Source organism: Manihot esculenta, chromosome 18 (assembly GCF_001659605.2).
Source record: "Manihot esculenta cultivar AM560-2 chromosome 18, M.esculenta_v8, whole genome shotgun sequence".
Classification (NCBI taxonomy): domain Eukaryota; kingdom Viridiplantae; phylum Streptophyta; class Magnoliopsida; order Malpighiales; family Euphorbiaceae; genus Manihot; species Manihot esculenta.
The window spans coordinates 6,985,202-7,008,391 of NC_035178.2; the positions used below are offsets into that span (position 1 = coordinate 6,985,202).

A 23,190-nucleotide genomic window follows, 5' to 3' on the forward strand; every position below is an offset into this window, starting at 1 on the left:
ATCAATGGGGATGGAAATATGAATTGGATCTTTTCCTAAGTGTGTTTTGATCTTGACGATTAAGATGATGGAGAGGGAAGAAGATGATGGGAGAGATAGAGGGAGGGAGGGAGGGAGGGGGAGAGAGAGAGGGAAAGGAATGAGGGGTGATTTAGTCATTTTGAAGGAGATTTAAAGTATAGTTAATAACAGGTGGGGGGGGATCATTTCTGACTGTTTTGCAAGTTTAATTGATTTTGCAAGTTTAGGTGTTCCATAGCTTAAGAAACTAATTCAGGCGCTTGATTGGTTAATATTAAATAGTATAAGAGTGTGAATATGTATTTGGCCTTTCAAGTTCAAGTTACATTTCGTTCTCAATTTTTAGAGAATCAACAGTCTGACTCTCTTTAAGCTCTTTTATGGATCTTTTCATGAGCCTATATTTAACTTTTATGGGGACTAAACCTTTAGGCTTTCTCACTAAATTCTGTAACTTTTTTAATTTGCCACGTGTTTTTTTTTTCTCCTATATTGTCTATGAATTCCAGTTATGTATCCAGAAGTTCAGTTGTTTTAGTAATAGTTGAGGTTTTGTTTTGGCTTCTCAGGAACTTGTAGCTTCTCTACATAGAGGGTGGAACACTCCAACCATTTTGCAGTCTTTGGGATGTATTGCCCAACACTCTGTTTCATCATTTGAAGCACAATATGGAGAGATCAGATCATATATATTTGAAAAAATTTTTCAAGTAATTGAAGCAAGCTGTACTACATTATCATTATGTATTTTCTCCTGCCCAAGTATAGAAGGATAGGGTATTCCTTTAAGAACATCTCTTGTATTGCATTTGCTTATGGGAAATTCTGGCTCAGGTAATTTTGACTCTTCTATGTGTAGGAGGAACAATCCGATGGTCTGACCGCAGTTGATGAGACTTCTGAGTGCAGTTATTCTTGCAAACTCAAGGTATGTTTTCTTTTGAATATATTATCTGAGTTGTGAACATGACATCTCTTTTTCAGTTTTTCTCAATGAATACTGGCTAACAGTTTTAGTGTTTGAGTCTTTGTTTGGATTATGAAATTGAACTGGCAAAACTTTGAAAATGTGAAGGTAAACAAAACGTACCAACTAACTAGCTTGTCTTGTTATAGAAGCTACCAAAATGGAAACTGGGAAGAGCAATAAATTCTTGAGATGACATTGGCTTCCTAATTGTTATTCTGTTTCTTTTTAATCATTAGTGAGTGGGAAACCATCTTTTTGCTTATCATTGTGATAGTTGACTTGGGAATTCCTTTCAGTTATACAGTTCATTTAGTGAATCTAGGAAAAATAAAGCCCTTGTGAGATGAAACCTTAAGTTATAACAATTTTGATTGAAGTGCTTTCAAATGAAATTTGCACAGTGACTTGCATTATTCTTGAAGTGCAGTATTTTCTTTTAACTACTAGTGAGTGGGAAACCACTTTTTTGCTTATCATTTTTGATAGTTGACTTGGGAATTCCTTTCAGTTATACAGTTCATTTTGTGAATCTAGGACAATATAGCACTTGTGAGATGAAACCATAAGTTATAACAATTTTGATTGATTGAAGTGCTATCAAATGAAACTTGCACAGCGACTTAGGTTATTCCTAAAGTGCATTATTTTGGACTGAACTGTGTTTTGCATAAGCATAACTATTCCAAGCATGAAGTGTTGGGAATGAAAGTCCTATCCAGTGATTAACTATGGTAATCATGAACATTTTGGCAAAGTCTTTATACCTTTTTTTATTTTTAAGTTGATCAGTATCCTGTCTTCTGCAGATATATGGGCTGAAAACACTAGTCAAGAGTTTTTTGCCACATCGAGGATCTCACATCAATCGTCAAATTGATGAATTATTACATATTTTATTAAGTTTGCTGCAAAAGGGTGATGCTTTTGATGGAATCATCTTGAGGTATGTCTCAAAAAGAAATTTGGTCTTAACTTGTCTTGACCAAGGTTTCAAACCCGTCTTGCTCATTGAAGCATTGAATACAAAGAGTTAATGGTTTATGGTTCAACCATATATTATTAAATAAAATTTAATTGTACATTATTAAGTTTGTAATCTTTTTAAAAAATAATGATACATGTAATATTTTATGTAAACAATCATTAACATAAATCATGTTAAATTTTAAAATGTAATCTTAGAAATAATTTGAAATTTTATTTAAGGTTTGAGATTTTAAGTGATAATAATTTGCATTTAAATACTTAAAATACATATTTCCATAATAATGAAGTTATATATATATATATATATATATATAAAACATAAATTTTGATGTACTAAAATTTTGTAATCCAATAAATAAAGAACATTTTGTATGTTTTCTTATTATATAAAATTATAAAGTGGAAAAAGAACCTATTAATAAAATGAATTACCGATTTCAAAAAAAAAAAAAAAAAGAATTACGAATGTCTTCATGTCACAATTTAATAAAATGAATAAATTTTATTTTTTTAATTGTTATAAGTTAATAATTATTAATTCTTGTAAGTTAATATATTATATATTTGGATGATAATTTAAATATTCATGGAAGCTAGTTTATATTTGTAAATTTACATAGAGAATAGCACAAGTCCCATGTCGGTTTGGTTGGCTGCAGCCCAGTATACCTTCAAATTGTCTCAGGTTCTCAGATATATTTTTGTATCTTGATCAAACCGTTTAAAACAGATCGGGTTGGTGGTTCACGAGGGTCAACTTTGGTTTGTATGGGAAGAGTGTTTTGTACTTGGACTAGTCCGGTTACTGGTCTTGTTGCCGGTTCCTGGGCTGTCCGATCCGGTTCTTACAACAATGGTCTTTAACATTAGTTACAATTTTCATGCCTACTTAAGTTGTTCTACATTTTGGTTACTAATTTTAATATCTTCATTGTAATTTATAAAAAGGGTCAGACCTAGACTTCATCGGCCATCAACTCTAAATTTGTTTTGCTTGAATGATATTCAAGAATAATGTTTAATATTGCTTGAATAGCAATAAAAAATAATTGCTGGATTATCGGTTTAATGGAACTGTCTTAAGAGATTTTGGTTTGTTGCTTAATTTGCGTTCTTCTAGTTCTATAGCTTAACATCTCTCTTATTGTTTGAGCCTATTTATTTGTGTTGCTGGGTAACCATGCTACATATTCATTTTCCACATCATTTTGTTGTTGAAATGGTTTGGTCCTTATAGGTTAATTCGTCCTTTTGGACACTTCTTTTTTTATTAATCTCCTTATTGGAACCAGCAGTATACAGTTGCTGCATTGATTTTCTCTGATATCTTGTCCAATTTGACTCATAAACATGAATGTTTTCTTAAAAAGATTCTTTATTGGCAGTAATAAGATAATGAATAATTGAGCAATTTCAGTATATTTCTCCACTGAAGTACGTGTGTATATATACATATTACAAGACTTTGTTAAGGCAACTCCTAAGAATTCTCTATCAATCAATTAGCGTTTGATTATGTAATCTCCTATGATTATGTACAGATTATGTTCACACTAACACTCCCCTTCAAGTTGGATCATAAATGTTTATCATGTATAACCTCTTAGAAATATATTCTATTCGAGGCCCATTTAAAGTTTTGGTGAGTAGATCACCCAGTTGCTCTTCTTAAATCTTTCTCACGGATGCAATGACAATCAACTTCAATATGTTTAGTCCGTTCGTGGTATACTGTATTGGAAGCAATGTGAAGAGCAACCTGATTATCACACCAAAGTTTCGCGGGTGAGGCAACATCCATACTAACTTTCTTTAGCATATGATTTATCCACATAATCTCACAAGTGGATTGAGTCATGACCTTGTATTCTGACTCGGCACTAGATCTGGATATCACATTTTGCTTCTTATTTTTCCAACATACTAGGTTTCCTCCAACAAATGCACGGTAGCTTTTAGTTGACCTTCTATCACTTTTGGATCATGCCCAGTCAACATCAGAAAAACTCTCAAGTGCAGTATACCCATAATCACTGTAGAGTATACTGAGTCCAGGAGTCTCTTTTAGATAACATAAAATTTGTTCTAGAGCGGCTCAATATTTCACTATAAGTGCAGACATGAACTGGCTTACAACGCTTACTACAAAAACAATATATGGCCGAGTCATCACCATAAGATAGTTCAGCTTTCCAACCAATCTCATGTACCTTTCTGGATGATCATAAGGTCTCTGTCATCCTTTGTTAGACATATATTAGGAATCATTAGTGTGCTACATGGTTTAGCTCCCATCTTCCCAGTTTTTGCAAGTAAGTCAAGGATATACTTCCTTTGAAACAAGAAAATTCTTCTTTTACTGCTCAAGACTTCGACTCCTAAGAAATACTTAAGCTGACCTAAGTCTTTGGTATGAAAACTCGCATGCAAGTAGTTTTTGAAAAGAGATCCCTGTACTATCATTCTCTGTAGTGACAATATCATCAACATATACAATAAAGAGAATAATACCAATATCTGAATTTCTATAGAAGACTGAATGGTCACACTTATTTTTTTCCAACCCAAATTTTTGAATAACTTCACTGAACTTGCCAAACCATGCACAGGGACTCTGCTTCAAACCATACAAAGATTTCTTTAGATGGCAGACTTTCCCATACTCTCCCTGAGCAACAAACCCTGGTGGTTGCTCCATATACACTTCCTCTTGGAGGTCATCATGTAAAAATGCATTCTTGATATCTAATTGGTCTAAAGGCAAATGCTGAGAAGCAGCTACGGAGATAAACAAGCAGACTGAGGTCATTTTTGCCACATGAGAAAAAGTGTCAGAATAGTCAATGCCATAGGTTTGGGCATAACCTTTGGCAACAAGACAGGCCTTAAGCTTCGCTATGGAACCATCTGGATTGACTTTGATTGTAAAAACTCATTTATAGCCCACAACCTTCTTGCTAGAGGGTAAATCAACTAGTTCTCAATTATGATTTTCATCTAGAGCCTTGATCTCCTCAAACATTGCATCACGCTATCCAAAATGAGGCAGGGCCTCTTTAACTGTCGTAGATGAAGAAATGGAATCCAGAGAGACAATTAAAGAGGTAGAAGAAGGAGACATGTGATCATAAGACAGAAAGTTAGTAATAGAATAGATAGATTTACAGTGTCGTTTACCGTTACGAAAACTAATGGAGAGGTCAAGGTCACCGGTGGTGGATTCGATGGCGAAGAAGATTCTGGTGCAGGACATGTATCATCAGGTATTGGTCTCCGAGAGTAAATTTGAACAACTGACGGCTTAACAGGAGATTGAGTACTAGCAGGAATGTTACCATCAGATTGTATAACAGAAGGCATACTCAAAGAGGTCCCACCATCAGATATGATTCTATAGATGAGCCACTCATCGTCCTCCTCTTGATCAGGAGAGGTTTGTGCAATAGGATAAAAAGGAATTTGCTCGGAAAAGGCTACATCTGTTGAGATCAAATATTTGTTGAGGTTTGGAGAGTAATATCGGTACCCCTTCTGAAGGCGAGAATATTCCAAAAAAGCACGCTTCAAAGCTATAGGATCAAATTTAGTCACATGAGGTCTGGCATCCCAAACATAGCAAGTGCTGCCAAGCAGTCGTGGTTCGAGAGGAAATAATAGGTTCTTAGGAAAGAGGACATTATGAGGAGTATTATCGTTTAGTACTGTGGAGGGTATGCGATTAATGAGAAAGCATGCAGTAGAGACAACATCGGCCCAAAATTGCTTAGGAATTTGCATTTGAAATAACAGAGCTTGAGCCGTCTCAAGGAGATATCGATTTTTCCTTTCAGCTACCCCATTTTAAGCGGGTGTATCAACACATGACGATTGGTGAAGAATACCATGTTGAGTCATATAAGCCTGGAATGATTCTGACATATATTCTTTGGCATTGTCGCTCCGCAAAATTTGCACAGAAACATTAAATTGAGTCTTGATTTTAGCATAAAAGGCATAAAAATGAGAAAACACTTCCGAACGATGCTTCATAAAATAAATCCAAGTCATTCTACAGGAATCATCCACAAAAGTGATAAAATATCTGACTCCAGTCTTAAATCCAACCGGACGTAGGCCCCAAACATCTGAATGAACTAATTCAAAAGCAAACTCAGCTCATTTATTGACTCTAGGACTTAAAGAGCTTTGATGATGTTTTGCAAAATGACATGACTCACATTCCAGTAAAGATACTTCATGAAATTGAGGGTATAGCTTCTTCAAAACCGGTAAAGAAGGATATCTCAACCGACAATGTGCTTCAAACAAAGACACGACATGGAGCAAGCAACAGACCTAGGCACCCATGCATCCAAAATGTAGAGACCCTCAGATATATGTCTTTTACCAATAATCTGCTTCGTTACAAGATCCTGAATGAAACAACATCCAAAATGTAGAGACTCTCAGATATATGTCTTTTATCAATAATTTGCTTCGTTACAAGATCCTAAATGAAACAATGATCAGGAAAAAAGGAAACACAACAATTTAGGTCTTTGGTAAGTTTACTCATAGAGATTAACTTAAAGGCAAGATTAGGTAAATTTAACACAGATGATAGGGTAATGAAAAGAGTAGGTTTAACGGTCATAGAACTCTCAACATTATAAGTTGACCCATAAGCTATAATAACAGGAGAAGATGCTTTATGAGATCAAAAGCGAGTAAAAATATGAGGATTACCTGTCATGTGATCCGTGACACCAGAATCAATGACCCATTTATATGAAGAGAAAATAAGACACGTTTTACCTGTCTCAGCCGCTACTGAAGACGTTGGGATAATTTTAATAATATGGATCTTACTGTCAGAAACCATTTCAACCAAAACCCTATACTCCTATACCTTCAAACGAATTAAAGGTAGATAACAAAACCTAACCCAGTGAACAATAGGCTACCACTGAAGAAACAGGATGTGAACAGTACCAGAATGTAATCAATCAATTAGCCTATGATTACATAATCTCATATGATTGTGTACAAATTATATTCACACTCTAACATCGTCTATATTTAATTAAAACAATCTTGTGGTCGTTCAACATTGATATATTTGTCTTGAGTAATGAAGTGGTATAAAAAAACTATTGTTGAGTATAGCAAGATTGTAGGACTATTCAGCATGATTTGTTTGATTTGATTAGTTTAATTTCTGTAAGATATTGTGATTGAGTAATTAAGTTTCCTTTTTTGGGCTAGAGAACATGTATAAATACTTATAATTTTCTCACTTCAATATACAAGAAACAAAGAGTCTTTTAATACTCTATAATTCTTCAACTATGTTTAGACCCTGAATGCAAATAGGCCTTTTTTTTAAATTTGACAAAGTAATTTTTCATAAGCTTGCATTTCAACTTTGTATTTGGATTGTTTTTGGCAGTGCAAGTGACAAACCTCATATCAGATTAGCTGCTGCAAAGTCTGTTCTCCGACTTTCTAGAAGATGGGATTTACATGTCTCTCCAAAAACTTTTTGCTTTACAATTTTAATGGCAAAGGTATGTACTTTGTAGGTCTGCATGTGTGAGATAATATCAGGCTTTTTTTTGTCCTGTAGATAATGTCAGGCTCAGCTTGCAGGAAAAAATGATATGTCACATGATAGGACAGTTTAGGCATCATAGATAGAACCTTGAAACATGTTAATCACAAACATGTAAGGTGAAAGGCATTTAATGGATGCTTGGATTTCCAATAGACAGGTTGGACTGAAGTAGTAAATTTGGTGTATTTGGGGTTAAAAAGATTAAGCCTGAGCAGAAAGTCCATACGGGGATGTGAGCAATGCATTTAGGGCTGCTAGGGTTTGTAAGGTATTGAAAAATCAAGCAACTTGCACAAGGAAAGATTAAGTAGCATCCTCCCTTGGTTCTCCTTGTGTTGGTTGGTTTGTAAAGTCAACTCCAGCTTAATCTTGGAAATCTTCTCCCTGGTTTGATGGGATTTGACCAGCATGCTTATTAGTTAGGAGATTTTGTTCTTTCTTTCTAATTAAATTGTCTAAAATTCCAGAATTGTTTAGCTTAATTTTTCCTTATTAGTATTTTTCTTTACCTCCATTTTTAGCAGAGAATAATGCCTATAAATAGGCCACAATATAACGTGTAATTAAAAATTATTTTTTTTGCAACAATAAAGTGCTGCTGAATTCTTATCAACATTGTATTGTGGCAAATTATTTTGCGACTTTCAGCTTCCCTAAGCTGGTTGCATGTGGTCTCCATCTTTGGATTGGAGCTTGAATATTCTTTGTAGTGATTCATCTAAACAAGGAATTTCAGTTTGCACATATCTTTTTTCTACCTTCCTTTAATTTAAAATTTACTTATTTAAACCCTTGGCTGAAATTCACTTCCTTTCAATTTGGCCGAAATTTCACGGTAAACTGAATTCCTCTCACAAGGTACATCAGAGAATGCTTTGAACAATTGTAATTATTCAATGTTCCTTATCCATCTGTAAGGCACAGCAAAAAGGATGTAGAAAAGCTTATGGAAGCATAATTTTCAAAGAATATCTTGTATGAAACCAGTGGAAGGGCTGTATTCTCTTAAATAAATAGCTTTGCTTTGAGCCATTTCTATGCCGTTTTTTTCTCTGTTAATGTGCTTTGCTTTACACATAAAAGGATTTATTAAATCCAGTGAAGTTAGTTTCTTTAATTATAGTTAATATAATCTTTTGGGAAAAATAATCTAATGGATAGAGTTAAGGTCATTCATAACTCATTTTGGTTTGCAATCTTTTATCAGGTGCTTCAACATTGATCAGGAGTAGTATCCACTGATTTCAATATTTTCTTTTTGCCATTTGTTTTTGGGTTTTTTTTTGTCAGTAAGATTGCATGTAAGTCCATTCTTTGGAGAAACACCAACATATAACTGCAGACATGTATACTGGTTCCCATCATTTTTTCCTTGTTTGGGTTTCTGATGGTTTCTTAACTCATATCAAATTTCAGGACTCATCTTCATTGGTTAGGAGAAAATTCCTTGATAAAACACACAAGCTCTTGAAGGAGCATGCCATACCTAGTAGATATGCATCTGCTTTTGCATTGGCTGCATTCGACTGCAGTAAAGATCTGCAAGATGCTGTATTCTTCTGTCCCTTATATACATTTTTTTATGATATATTGCCATGATTATTTGTTCTGTATGTAAGATAATGTCGATTGTGTTTGTTTTAGTCATCTAAATACATGGAAGAATTTATCAAGGAATACAGCATAGAAGCTCGAAATCACCAACCCTCTGCAGTACAAGGGGAATCCTTTACAGATTATCCGGCATATGTAGTTGTATTCTTGATCCATATTCTTGCTCATGATTCTGGCTTTCCAACTGAAGACTGTCAGGATGAACAAGTGTATGCTGATTTTGTCAGGTATATATCCAGTGCTAATTTTGTTGTAGCATAGATTACCCAGAAGCAAATGTGATATTATTCTTGTTATGCTAATGCTTCTTGGGATATTTGTCTCATTGCAGTCCACTATTTTGGGTTGTACGGGCATTGGTAAATTCCAATGTTGTTAATGGTAACAAGGATCTTGTTAATGATGCTGTTGTGTATTTGCTAAGTATTTTTCGTGCTATTAAAAGAGCTGAAGATGCCATTGATGCTTCGCGAACTCCTGTTAGTATTATTTCACTTGAGAGAATTAACTAGCTTTTTGCGTTGTATACTGATTTGAAATGAATTGCATTGCAGAAGCTGCAAATTCTGGCAGAGATTGGGATGTCCTCTGTAAATGCATTAACTTACAGTGGCGTTTCATCATCACGTGCTCCTGGGCTGATCTTCCTGCCATCATCATTGTATAGAATATGTTTGGATAAGAAGTCTAATGAGGCAAGTTCTGATATCTGAAGTCTATGCAAGTCAATTGGTGGATTGTTTTCTAATCTATTTGTGCTTTGCAGTTTCCTGTTGACGATAATTTTATCAAGAGAGTCGTTCAGAGTCTCAAATCTCAATTCTCTATGGTACATATCCAGAATGTAGCATATAGTTAATCTTGCTTCACAGAATAGCTCCTTCAATATTCTCTTTTTTCTTTTTTGTACGTCATGTTGCCTGATTTTAGGTAGTAAGCTGCCTTCCAAGACGTGGTAGAAAGTATCAAGAGGATGGAATACGGTCTGGTGATGCTAAGTATAACACATTGAATTTGGCATCACATAAGCAAGCTAAGTTATTAGGAATTGAGGCAACAGAAATGCATGGATCTTTAAGACAGGATATTGTTTTGGGACATCGACAAAGATGTGCTGTATCTGAATCAGTTGGATTGCACATTGAGCATTGCAAAGAGAATGCACCTATGAGTTCTAAATCCATTCAAGAGAAACAAATTTCTTCATCCTGTGATTCTGCAACTATGGAACCTTCTCCGTCTCTGAGTCAATCACATGAGAGTGGGGCATTAATTGGAAAGCGCATCAAATTATTGTCTCCTATTGATAAATGGTGAGGACTTTTTTGTGGATTCTAGAAAATCTTCTAGTGTTTCTGTCTAACATGGTGTTTTTCTTTCAGTTTTTATTCAGGTACTGTGGTTGGCTTTAATCCTTGCAACAATACTCACAAGGTAATGAGATGCTCTTTGTGTGAGTGGGTTTCATTTTCTTTTTTGTTGACAGAACTTCAATTGCTAGTTATGCAGTTAGTTTTAAATTTATACTTGATGGGCATTCCTTTTCATTGTTTTTAGCTAGAAAATGAAGTGTTTAAGTGCATGGTTTTATCTTGATTTCTATCTTTTGAAACTGCCATTTTGCCTCTACCCCTCATCCCTTGCTTTGCATTTTGGTTTTGCTCTCACGTTCTACATTACTGTGCAATATTGCACTTTTTATATCAGTTATTTTATTGTATTTGTTTGTAGTATATGCTTTTCTAGGATACTGTCCTCCAACTTTAGAGTTGTTTCATTTCAGTCATTCAACTCAGTTTGTTAATAACCACTCAATGTTAGTTTGTAACCTCTTGCCTGCTATTATATATTTCCCAATTGACATATTAATATGATTTTTTTAAAAAAAAAAAATAGGAAAATGACCATAATGCCTCTCTCTTGCGAAACTCCCTTTGTCCTTTGTGCAGCAACGGCTACACCCCCCCAACTCAGCCTTCTCTCATCACCAATCAATGCACGAATCCTCCATATTCCACTCCCTAAGCTCCTACGAGCATGAACCATTCAAAATTGTGAGCGTAAAGAGAGAAAGAAAGTGACTTGAAATAGTGCTTCTCAATCTGTACCCTTCTTGGAATCATTGAAGCTTTGAACAGTTGTACTAATGGTGCGCTTGAATTGTGAGGTGAATAGGGTGACCAACACATTGCCTACGAGCACTCTAGGCGTTTATGTTTCTTCTTCTTCTTCTTCTACATCTTCTTCTTCTTCTACAATGGCATGAAGAATAAAAAGGGAATTAAAAAAAATACAAAATAGTAAAAGAAAAAAAAACTTGGAATTGAATCCAGATAAGTAAAAAGTAGAGCACATGTGCCAATAGACCACATTAGATAATTACGTGAAAGTTCAACAATTTTTTATTGATATGGAAAGGGTTGAAGTGCTTAGAGCTACATTTCACTTTTCCCTCATAGAAATTTTTGGTCAGTTGGGAGAGGTTGGCCTCTCTATAAAAGGAGGCCCTTTCCTAGTTTGTTTATTTGGTTTAGAATTAGTTTTATTTTATTAAATCAAAAGTTTATGTGAACTTTAGTAATTTAGCTTGTTTAAAATTTAAGTGAGTTGAGCTTGAGCTTGCTTATTAATATAATAGACAAGCTTAAAATGAACCAAACATGAGCAAGTGCGAGAAAAGGAGCGGGAGAAAGAGAGACAAATGTGAGAATCGTCTTTTTTGACAAAGTTGATCAACTTACAATTTCAGCAAATATTAGAAATCTCTATTTATCCAATGTATTGTCTTTTTAGTTGAATATGTCTTTGAAATATGTGGATCCTATGATCTTTCCGCGAGGTACCCGCAACATAAGATGCATTGAGTTCATGTAAAATGGCACATAACCTCCGATGGTTAAGTCAATCATTGCTCCATAAAGTATTCTCTCACTAAAAGAGATACTAGTAGAGATGGAGAGACTCTCCTCAAAGTTTACCTTTTGTCCATTTATACCTGTTTGATCTGTTGCGATGATTGGATCAAGCACACTTTCATGGAAGGCAGTAGTTAACCATCCCCACCTCTCGCATGCGTTCCTTGTGATTTGGGTCGAGTGTGGAAGTGTAGTCAAAGTCATAATTCTCCATCATCTCTTACGTAATTAATTTGTTTATCATCAATCAGTAAGGTAACTGTCTCCTTTCAGCCATAGTAGCATGCCTCATTAGTTATTAGAGTTTCTTGCAGTTGTGTTCTTGTTCTAAGTGTCAAATCCATCATTAATGCTTTTGCAAGCAGGGCTCGAGGTAAAATAGTGTTGCCATTTCCTCTTTCTCTAAATTCAGATCCTCTTGTGTTTTGAGTGGTTAGTGATTGAATACATTTGTTGTCTTATCATTAGTCATTCCTCTTTACGATTCATCATGGTCTTTAACATAATTGATTTAATAACATTTAAATTTGTTAAATAGTAAGAAATTAATCATAGCTAGAAAGAAATATAAATTAGTAAATTTATCAAATAAAAAGTTTATTAAAATAAAAATATTTATTACCATTAAGGATGGAAGAAAGAAGATAAAAATTAAAGGAGAGATTGAGAAGGGAGGGGAAAAAATGGTCATTTCATTATGGCAATTGGAAAACCTGCTACAATTTTTTATTAATGTTAAGTGATATTAATTTAACAAATTGAAATTGAGTGACTAAAATGAATAACCCCCAAAAGTTGATCTACGGTTGGTCAGATTTACCCTCATTTATATGTAGGATGCAATGAGTATATACTATTAATATTTGGAGGGAATTATTAATCTTTTTTAGTAGGCCAATTGACCCAAAAAGGCCCAACGTTTGTGCATATTTGCATTTTATTCCAAATCTTTTAATTTTGGTTTAATTGGCCAAACTTTTGCATTTTGGTGCAATTTTAGCTAATATACAAATTCTGATAGATTATATGACAATTTGTTAGTCTAGCTTGCATGTCACGTGTATTATTATTATTATTTATATAAATTAATGATGAAATGATCGAAAAAGCTCAATGTTTATATTATTTTGCGTTTTAATCCGAACGTTTAAATTTTATATTAATTGGCCTAACATTTGCATTTTGGTGTAAGTTTAGTCAATTTTCAAAAATTAAAATGTAACGGTTCAAATAAAATGTCAAATGTAATATTTTATTATTTTTTAAATGTAAACTAATTCCATATATGAAAATGATATTAACTTGTACTTAACTATAATTAAAATGATATATTTAATTCTAAAGACAACAGTAATTTAACCGTTAAATATGCAGTCGGCAACTTCAATAACAGATAGATTTTGTTTTGTATCAATAACTATGAAGATTTTGTAATAGATATATTATTTTTTTGTATATGTTGTTATTTTGGATTAAATAATATGTCTGCTATAAAATATTTATAATTATTATTGTAAAATAAAATTTATCATAGTTGAAGATGTGAAGTATATATTTAACAATTAGATTGTTTATTTTTAATTTTGATTTTGAAAATTGGCAAAAATTACACCCAAACACAAGCGTTGGATCAATTTATTTAAAATTTAAACGTTTGTATTAAAATGCAAAATGCAAACATTAGGTCTTTTTCAGTCAATTGACCAATTAAAAAATAATAAAAATAATACACATGGCATGACAGCTAGACTATCAAATTGCCACATAGGCTATCAAATTTAGAAATTTAAAATTTTGCAGATTGACTAAAATTGTACCAAATTATAAAGGTTTGACCAATTAAACCAAAATTAAAATATTTGTATTAAAATGTAAATACGCGCAAACGTCGGGCCTTTTTGGATCAATTGACCTTTTTAATATCTAGTGTACAAAGATTTTCTAGATGGAGAAGGGATATATTCTACATTATCATTTTATTTTTCTATGTTTCCGCTTTTATATAATATGTAGACATTTTTCATATGTTGTCGCCAATTATGCATAAAATTTCATCATTGGATGGAAGTTGATTTTGACTCTTAGAGGGAGATCAATATCATGTCTGCTGAGTTATGGTTGTCTTAGAGGGAGACCAATATCTTGTCTGCAAAGTTATGATTCATAAGTGTACTACACAGTTCAACTGTTTGATCATCATTGGTTCTTTCAGCTTTTGCTTTTTTTCCCTCTCCCCTTTATGTTTTGCCTTTATTAGTTTTCGCAATTGACATTGTAATGCATCGTGTTGAATTATTTTCATATTGTTGTCAGATCTCATATGATAGTGGTGATGTTGAATTACTATGCTTAGATAGTGAAAGCTGGGAGACTATTTGTGACGACTCCTCAAAGGAGAAGGTAATAATGAAACTCCTAGAATCTTTGTTTTGCAAGCAGATGTAGAGTTTTAAATCATGCACAGAGCTTGTGATTAGTTCCTGTAGAAAGATAATATTTTGTTCTATTTCACAATAGAGATTACAATTTATTTATAAATGAGAGGCGGTATCTAAACAAGAAGGAAATTAAGCCCATGATTATACAACCCTAAGATTAACTAACCCATCTATCGCTATTTATTTCCTATATTAACATATTTACTTCTATATAACCTGTAATACTCCCCCTCAAGTTGGAGAATAAATGTTAATCATGCCAACTTGTTACATATATAATCAATTTTAGTCATAAGAACAACCAACTAAAACAATCAAAATAAACAAAGGATCAGAAGAACAAAAAACTTGTGAACGGTAACTCGTAAACAGTAACCGATGAATAGTAGTCGTAAACAGTTCCTGTGAACAAGTCGTGAACAGTTCTGTGAATAATACCCGATGAACAGAGCTCTAAGTCTCCAAATGTTATCCTTTATGAGTAATTCAAATGAACAGAGCCCTGAGTCTCCAAATGTTATCCTTCATGGGTAATCCAAAATGAACAGAGTTCTAAGTCTCCAAATGTTATCCTTTATGGGTAACCCAAATGAACGGAGCTCTAAGTCTCTAAAAAATTTAAATCTCTATGGGTGAAGCTCTGATACCATGTAGAAAGATAATATTTTGTTGTATTTCACAATAGAGATTACAATCTATTTATACATGAGAGGCGGTATCTAAACAGGAAGGAAATCAAGCCCATGATTATACAACCCTAAGATTAAATAACTAACTCATCTATCAATATTTATTTCCTATATTAACATATTTACTTCTATATAACCTGTAACAGTTCCAATGTCTAGGAACTCAGGGGAATTGAATTTATTGGATTGATTAATGTCCTGGGTAACATAAATTTTGGAAAGATGTGGATCTTTACTGATTCGAAATGGAAACAAATGAAGATCAACAGCTCTCTATTTGAGAAATTGCTCATACAAATTCTATGTTTCAGTTGTGAAATGACTGTACTTTCAACTAACATATGGTCAAATTTTCCTTTGGAAATTGGTTACACGAAGAAAAAAAAATGCCCTAGTCTATGAACATGGATCTTCTGTTTAAATTTCTAGGCTATGATTATGTTTTACAGGATTATAATTTTGTGTCGATTATACATTTGATGAGCTTTTTTTAAATGTAATCTCTGACATCATATTTTGAGCCTTTCAATTCCTTCTTTTGATTGTCTCTTTTTTTTTTAAAAAAAAAAAATCTTATTATTATAATAAATTTCTTTGTCATTCTTCATTATCAGGAGACTGTATTGGCAGATGAGTCAAACATATTCCATTCAAGTGATTGGTGAGTTGTTAATAATATCTTAACTTTTAAGCATGGTCCACTCTGTTCATATTTGTGTGTCGTAGACGGCAGACCTCTTCTTTTATACTCCTTTCTGGCTTCCTACTTGAGCATTCTAAACTAGAAGGGACTGTATTCTCTGTTGTCTTAGGTTGTTATTAGCCTGTAACTTGTTTTTGTGTGCCTGCAAATCTGTATGCTGATGGGAGAGTGAGAGGCACAGGGACTAAGAAGAATTATATAATATTTTAGAACAAAACGAAAAAAAGGGTAGAAGTGGCTTTATATTATTTTTCAACTATGCTTATTTTATTTTCATGTATTTCTCTCTTGCTTTTGTGCTGGTGCTCGGGCAATTTTTATTCCTGTTCATTCAATTAAATTACACTTTTTGCTCATAAATTACGTTAGTATATTTAAACTCCTTTTTTCTGAAACCTGTTCCCTTTTTATCCTTGAATTGTTCCTTGTGTTTGTACTGTGCTGTATAATGTGTCTGCTGCAATTTTGAATTTTTAAAGCATTCTCTGACTGAACAAACTTGAAGCCTGTAGACTTGGATTATTTTAACCTTAACTACATCAAAACTGTACATGTAAGTGGTGGGATCCAGCAATCTATGTGATTAAATCATTTTACTTGCTCTACATAAGCTTGCCTTTTGGATGTTGCAGTGATCTCGTTGGGTGCTCATGTCTTGGAGGCATGGGAGAAACTACTTGTAAACTTGGGGATGGTGCCAGCATACAGTCGCAGAACTTGGCAAACAAGGAAAATGAGAAGTTTTGTACCAGAATGACTTCTTTTCCTGGTAAAATCTTTTTGACTCTTCATATAGGTCTAGCCTTGTGTTTTTCCTCTAGGTTTAGTGAAATATTTCTTCATGGGTGTTGCAATCACAATACTTCCCCTATCAAGATAAGTTTGTAATTACGCATTGTTTTAGTACCTTTCTTTTTAATTTTTTCTCTCCTTGGGATCAATATTCAGTATTTGGCGTTTATGTTTTTAGATTAGAGAATTATCAAACATCACAAGAATTATGTTTCTCAACTCTTATGAAGTCTAGTTCAGAGGTGTAGAAAGATAATATTTTGTTATTGTATTTCATAATAGAAATTACAATCTATTTATACATGAGAGATGGTATCTAAATAGGAAGGAAAATCAAATCTATAATTATACAATCCATAAGATTAAGCAACTAACCTATCTATTAATATTTACTTCCTATAACTTATAACATTCCCCTCATGTTGGAGCATAAATGCTAATCATGCTCAACTTGTTATATATATAATCAATTTCAGCCATAAAGACTACAAACCCAAAACAATCAAAATAAACAAAGGATCATAAGAACATAACCCGTGAACAGTAACTGATGAACGGTACCTGTGAACGGTACCCGATGAACAGTGCCCGATATCTCCGAATGTTACTCTATGGGTAACCCAAATGAACAACACACTACATCTCCAAATGTTACCCTTTATGAATAATCCCGATGAACAGAACTCTCAAATATTACCCTTTATGGGTAACCCCAGTAAACATAGCCCTAAGTCTCCAAATGTTACCCTTTATGGATAACCCAAATGAACAGAGCCCTAAGTCTCCAAATGTTACTCTTTATGAGTAACCCATCAAAATGAACAGAGCCATAAGTCTCCAAATGTTACCCTTTATGAGTAATCCAAAATGAACAGAGTCCCAGTCTCCAAATGTTACCTTTATGGGTAATCCAAATGAACAGAGTTCTAAGTCTCCAAATGTTACCTTTTATAGGTAACCCAAAATGAATAGAGTCCTACGTCTCCAAATGTTACCCTTTATGGGTAATCCAAATGAACAGAGCCCTAATTTTCCAAATGTTACCCTTTATGGATAACTCAAATGAACAGAGTTCTAAGTCTCCAAATGTTACCCTTTATGGGTAACCCGATGAATAGAGCTCTAAGTCTCCAAATGTTACCCTTTATGGGTGACCCAAAATGAACAGAGTTCTGAATCTCCAAATGTTGGACGGAATCCACAAGCTAACGGCACTCTCCCCTGCTAAATTTGCAATATCTTCGTCGCAACTGAATCGAATACAATTGCTAAACCAAGATCGAACCCTCGGATATTGTGGTTTGCTAGTACCTTAGGTGGCTCCATCTCGTCTCACATGGGTAGCCCTTTCCTCGCAGACCCACTTGCTCTGTACAATTTGTCTGACCCAACCAGGCTCTGATACCATGAAGAATTTTGGGAAAATTTAGAGTATTCTTGTATTTCACTCTTAATCTTTACAATTGGTCTACATGATTATTTATACACAGAATTATATTTAAATAGGAAGCAAATAATCAAGTAATAATTACAGAGATAACTAAGGATCCTAATCAAATCAAATCATATCCCTAGAATCAGCTAGAATTAGCAAATAAATCACAGAGCCCTTTAGCTTCTGCAATCGAGACCCTTTTACTTTTTGCCATGGTAAAGATTTATTAACCGTGAAAGAATAGGAGGTATCCAAGGTTGTACACACAAGAGAGCCTAATCGATTCACCAAAAGATCGGGTAGCAGTACGGAAAGGCCGAAAAGGTGGTTGGAATCGTCACCGGAGTGATCGGAGCAGCGAAGCAGCGTCAGGCGATTGGTCACGTGCCGGGAAGCAATGGGTCACGCGCCGGGAAGGGAAGGCCTCACGCGTGGGCTTTTCCGGCGTTGGAGCTGGGCGATCGGTTGGCGACAGTCCGGCGATTCTCTTGGTGCTGGCGGTGAGAGGAGAAAAGGTTCCTAGATGGGTTAGTACTAAAAAAGGTAGATCTAGGGTTTTGAAACCCTAAGGAGGAAAAATTGAATTTGAACCCTAAAATCAGGAAAAAGGTTCTGAAACCGTATTAAATTTGGGTCAGGCTTAACTCACCCCAAAAGCTAGCTCGAGGGGATAGCTCAAGGGGAGAAGTGCCTATGCCTCATATAAGGGGCACATTACCCGAGGTGGGATTTAACACACCCCACACCCAAAATTTTAATGGTGCAAGACATATTTATAGGAGGCCCAACATCGGATGGGAGGCTCTGATAGCATATAGAAATATAATATTTTGTTGTTGTATTTCATAATAGAAATAACAATTTATTTATACACGAGAGACGGTATCTAAACAGGAAGGAAAATCAAACATATAATTATACAATGCTTAAGATTAAGCAACTAACCGATCTATTAATATTTACTTCATATATTAATATATTTATTTCTTATATTAACATATTTACTTCCTATAACTTATAACAAGAGGAAATATTTTTTTCCGTACCATCTATATGAAAGTCATGGAATTACAATGGTTGATTATAATTCTAGGTTAAATTAATTTGATTTTAATAGTTTCATTATTTGGAAGTTTGTGTTTCTTCCTATGGTTTCTTAACCTGCTGTAGAAATATACTTTCTAATTGTAACCTCATTTGTTTTGAGGTTAACGAATGTTAAAAGTTACTCTTGTAATGCGTTACCCTCGACTAACTATGTTTGGTATATCAAAGTTTAACTTTTAACCCAGTTAAACGTTCATCCCACTTACACTCAAATTTGTAAACCTAGGGAGGAGTGAGGTAAGAGTGAGGTAATGGACTGTGACTTTTCTAGCTATTGTAAATAAATATTGTTATTTCTAATTAGCATATTATTATGAATAATTACTATTGTAAACATATTATTGTCAATATTAACAAATATTTTAATATTATTATAATATTATCATAATATTTTTTATTTAAATTTAATAATATCTTTTGTTCATATAAATATAACAAACACATTTAATTGTACAAGTTTCACTTTTATTTTTCTTTCATGGATAATGAGAATTAAGAAACGTGCTTAACAATATTAATGGTTGCACCTGTAACTATTACTCCATTAACTGTCATGCTTGTCGCTGTTAACCTCCATTTCATTCACCCATACAAAATGCCCCTTAGTCTCATAACCTCTTGGGCCCTAGATCTAGTGCTTAGCTGGAGGTATTCTTGATTTGTGTTCTTAGTGTGGTTTAAACATGTGTCCTGAATTGAATAATGATACAACACAGACCCTTTTTTATTGTGTCATCATTCCTTGTATTAGGGTGAAATGCAAAGAACAAGAGTAAACATTTTAATGGTAACATAATGCTCTTCCTGTCTGTTTTCTCGGCTTTCTTCTACCGAACTGAATGAAGATAGTTTCTCCTCCCTTTCTAGTTTCTCAGAGTTTTGCTGCTATAACTATATGTACCCTTCTTCTGTCTATACAAGACTAGAACTTTTGTCTCAGAGTGGATTACAATGGCTGTGTGTAATTATTTTGGCTGGACTTCCCAAAATGTCTACACTTGTTAGAGAGTTTTTTGCTTCCAAAAAGATATGCTACCTGTTCTCCTTATGGAGCAGCTGTGAAACACTATGAATTTATTCATTTTTTGTCTTAACACTTCTGGAGTACACTGGCATGCATGCCCTCATGTCCTCTTTGAACGATAGTCTTGTTTATAGGGGTTATTTTTGGATCTTATAATGTTTTCAAAGTAGACTCTTGTCTGTCCAGAAACTCCACTGTGCATCCTTTGCTCATGAAAATGTTACATCTCTCACAACAATGTGCAACTATGTGCAATCTACCCATGTCTGATGGGGCTCTTGTCCCCACTCTGCCAGAGTCCATACTTTAACAAGTCGGACCTTACAATATCTGATTTTGTTGGGAATTACAGGATCATAATTGTTTTGCATAAGGATGGAGTTTGTGTGGATAAGAATAGTCTCATAATATTTTTGGGATTTGGTAAAATTATCAGGAATGTAGTAATGTGGAATTAAACTTGTAGATCGTGCATTATTGTAATAGGAGGTTCTGCTCTGTTTTCTTGTGTTGAAGTGTGTTGAATAATTCCTCCTTGTGTCTTCTTGGAACTGTTGGAAGTTGCACACTTGGACTTCAAATATTTCAACAAATCCTTGCAGTTGTTTGTGAACAATAATTTCATTTTTAATACAGATAAAGGAAAGAAGAGACAGAAGATTTTGTCAGAAACATCAGCATCAGAGGTCATCAATGTAACGGGAGATGCTGTGAGATTCCCCTCTTTTTTTTTCCCTACTTTTGTTTACTGTTCGTTTTCTGTTGAGTTGACTCAAACTTCATGGGATTCTTTGCCTTGCCTATATCCTTATGTCATGATGCTAGATTGAACTATATTTCTACTTTTGATCTCCTATTTCTTGAAAGAGCAATTAATTTGTCAAAATATGTTACAATTTTTTTTTTTTTTTTTTGTATGTCCAAGTTATGTGTCAGAATCTTAAAAGAAATTGATTTGCAGAGAAAGGAGAAGAGTAAAATGCTTTTTCATCCCTGATTTGTGTAAAAATTAACAACTCTACAGTTTGAATCCGTAAAATTGAAGTTTCCTCTGTGCAATTTTTAGTTAATTATATGAAAGATTATCAAAATATCCTTATAAAATATGTTACATCCTTGATTATGTTAAAATTAATATTTAAGTCTATTGATTTTTTTAAAAAATAAATGATCTAATTCCTGCATTTTAACTTTATCAAACAAAAAGAAATTATTTCAAATATTTATGGAGGACCTTCAGTTTGATGGAGTTAAAATAGAAGGATTAAACTGTTGAGTTTAGAAAGAGGTGGACGTGTATTATTTTCTCTATTTCTAACGGATAAAAATGTAATTTTTGCGAAAAAACTCTGAATACAGAATCTTATTGGGATAAGAGCTTAAAAATTTGGTAGGACATATTACACCCAGATATCCCCTATTTCTCAGTTTTAAGTTATTCAACTAACACCACCAATTCGATTTCAGTTTTGTTATTTCTTACCCTTACCCATCCATGGATCTTAAAGTTTGAACAAAACTACTTTTGCAGGGAGAAAATTTTAACTAAATAATCTTCCTTTTTTTGAGAAGGGTTGCAAATTTGGGAGAAACAAATATTTGAATCAGTTCCCCTTGTGCGGTTATCCCTGTATTTCAGTTTTCATAACGAATACTAGATTTGATATGGATTTGCTTAATTCTTGTTATCAGCTGCTTGTTAACGGAGGTTCTTTTTTCCTCTACATTTGAGCTCTCTATTCAAACTAGAAGCAAGTGCAGATATCTTTGTTTATATACTTTTGGTACGTTTCAACTGTGAAACCATATGCTAGAGTATGATTTCTGGTTTTTCTTCTTTTAGCCTGTCAGAAGAAGCCGGCGACGGAAGGTGTAGATGGACTATAATACCATGGCATCCTCAATTGGAATTCAAATCTGCTTTCCAGAAAAAGGTTCTCATGTAAGCTCCTATCTATAACTACGTGGGTGAATTACTAAGTTAGTGACATGTTTCCATTACAAATAACCAAAATTTTCATCTCTGGCATTCTGTATATAGTGTTTCTCGTATGTAAATTTTGAATGTATTCCCTACAGAAACAAGTGTAGAACAAATAGCAGTGCTAATTTCAACATTCTTGCCCACAAAATTGTCTTTAGGTGAGACGGTTTCAGTGCTAATCACAGCGTAATACACATTTGATTAGAACAATCATTTCCTGTTAAGGAAAACCGTTGTCTATGCTATAGCAAATTATACTTTGATTATTCATTTGTGCACTTGGGTTTCTATCCTCTGCCGATTTGTTTTATGTGCTATGACTGAGTTTCAATGTCGGGCTGTGCCTATTCGCCAAAACAGCGCCGTCTCATCCTCTGATTACTGCTTGGAGCTTGGCGGGGTGGCAGGTTTGGTCATTTTGAAGATTGGAATAGAATCAAATTTTAGGTTTTTTAATTATCTTTAGCCCTTTGGATCAGAAATGAAGATACTTAACTTGGTATCGAATTTTGGTTCGGTGCTTTGATTTACAGTTTCGATTTGGGTCTTCATTTCTTTTGTATTTTCCTTTTAAGAGATTAAGAATACTTTTTAGTTAAATATTAAAACATAATAAAATGATAGTATTAATATTAAAATAAATTTGTTAGTTTTAGTTAGCGATATTGTAATAAATTGAAGTTACAAAATTATTAAAAATAGGATCAAAAAAATATTTATCCTGGTAAAAAAATAATGACTCATCAAGAAGTAGAAAATAAAGCTACAATTATCGAGTTCTAATTTCTAAACCTTAGGAAGTGCAGTGGCTAGGGAGTTTATTCACGGTGACCAGGGAATGGCAAGAAAACCATCGTACATTGGAAGGAAGCTTGATCTTCTCTTGGCCGGATTTTTTTGGTTGGGTCAAATGGGTTT

At 33.9% G+C, this 23,190-nt stretch overlaps 1 protein-coding gene across 2 annotated transcripts in view; it reads left to right on the forward strand.

The window, feature by feature from the left end:
• The window catches only part of LOC110606152 (sister chromatid cohesion protein PDS5 homolog A), a 31,913-nt gene extending 9,375 nt beyond the window's left edge, over nt 1-22,538 (forward strand). For both annotated transcript variants that reach the window (XM_043953676.1, XM_043953677.1), the window contains exons 15-30: nt 591-731; nt 881-949; nt 1,798-1,934; nt 7,407-7,524; nt 8,988-9,122; nt 9,216-9,412; nt 9,517-9,664; nt 9,740-9,880; nt 9,952-10,014; nt 10,116-10,498; nt 10,568-10,619; nt 14,414-14,500; nt 15,842-15,888; nt 16,563-16,699; nt 20,925-20,998; nt 22,132-22,538. In XM_043953676.1, the coding sequence (XP_043809611.1) occupies nt 591-731; nt 881-949; nt 1,798-1,934; nt 7,407-7,524; nt 8,988-9,122; nt 9,216-9,412; nt 9,517-9,664; nt 9,740-9,880; nt 9,952-10,014; nt 10,116-10,498; nt 10,568-10,619; nt 14,414-14,500; nt 15,842-15,888; nt 16,563-16,699; nt 20,925-20,998; nt 22,132-22,164 (1,962 nt within the window). In that variant the 3' untranslated portion in view covers nt 22,165-22,538. The remainder of the gene's footprint in view (nt 1-590; nt 732-880; nt 950-1,797; nt 1,935-7,406; nt 7,525-8,987; nt 9,123-9,215; nt 9,413-9,516; nt 9,665-9,739; nt 9,881-9,951; nt 10,015-10,115; nt 10,499-10,567; nt 10,620-14,413; nt 14,501-15,841; nt 15,889-16,562; nt 16,700-20,924; nt 20,999-22,131) is intronic.
• Nucleotides 22,539-23,190: the final 652 nt, after the last annotated feature.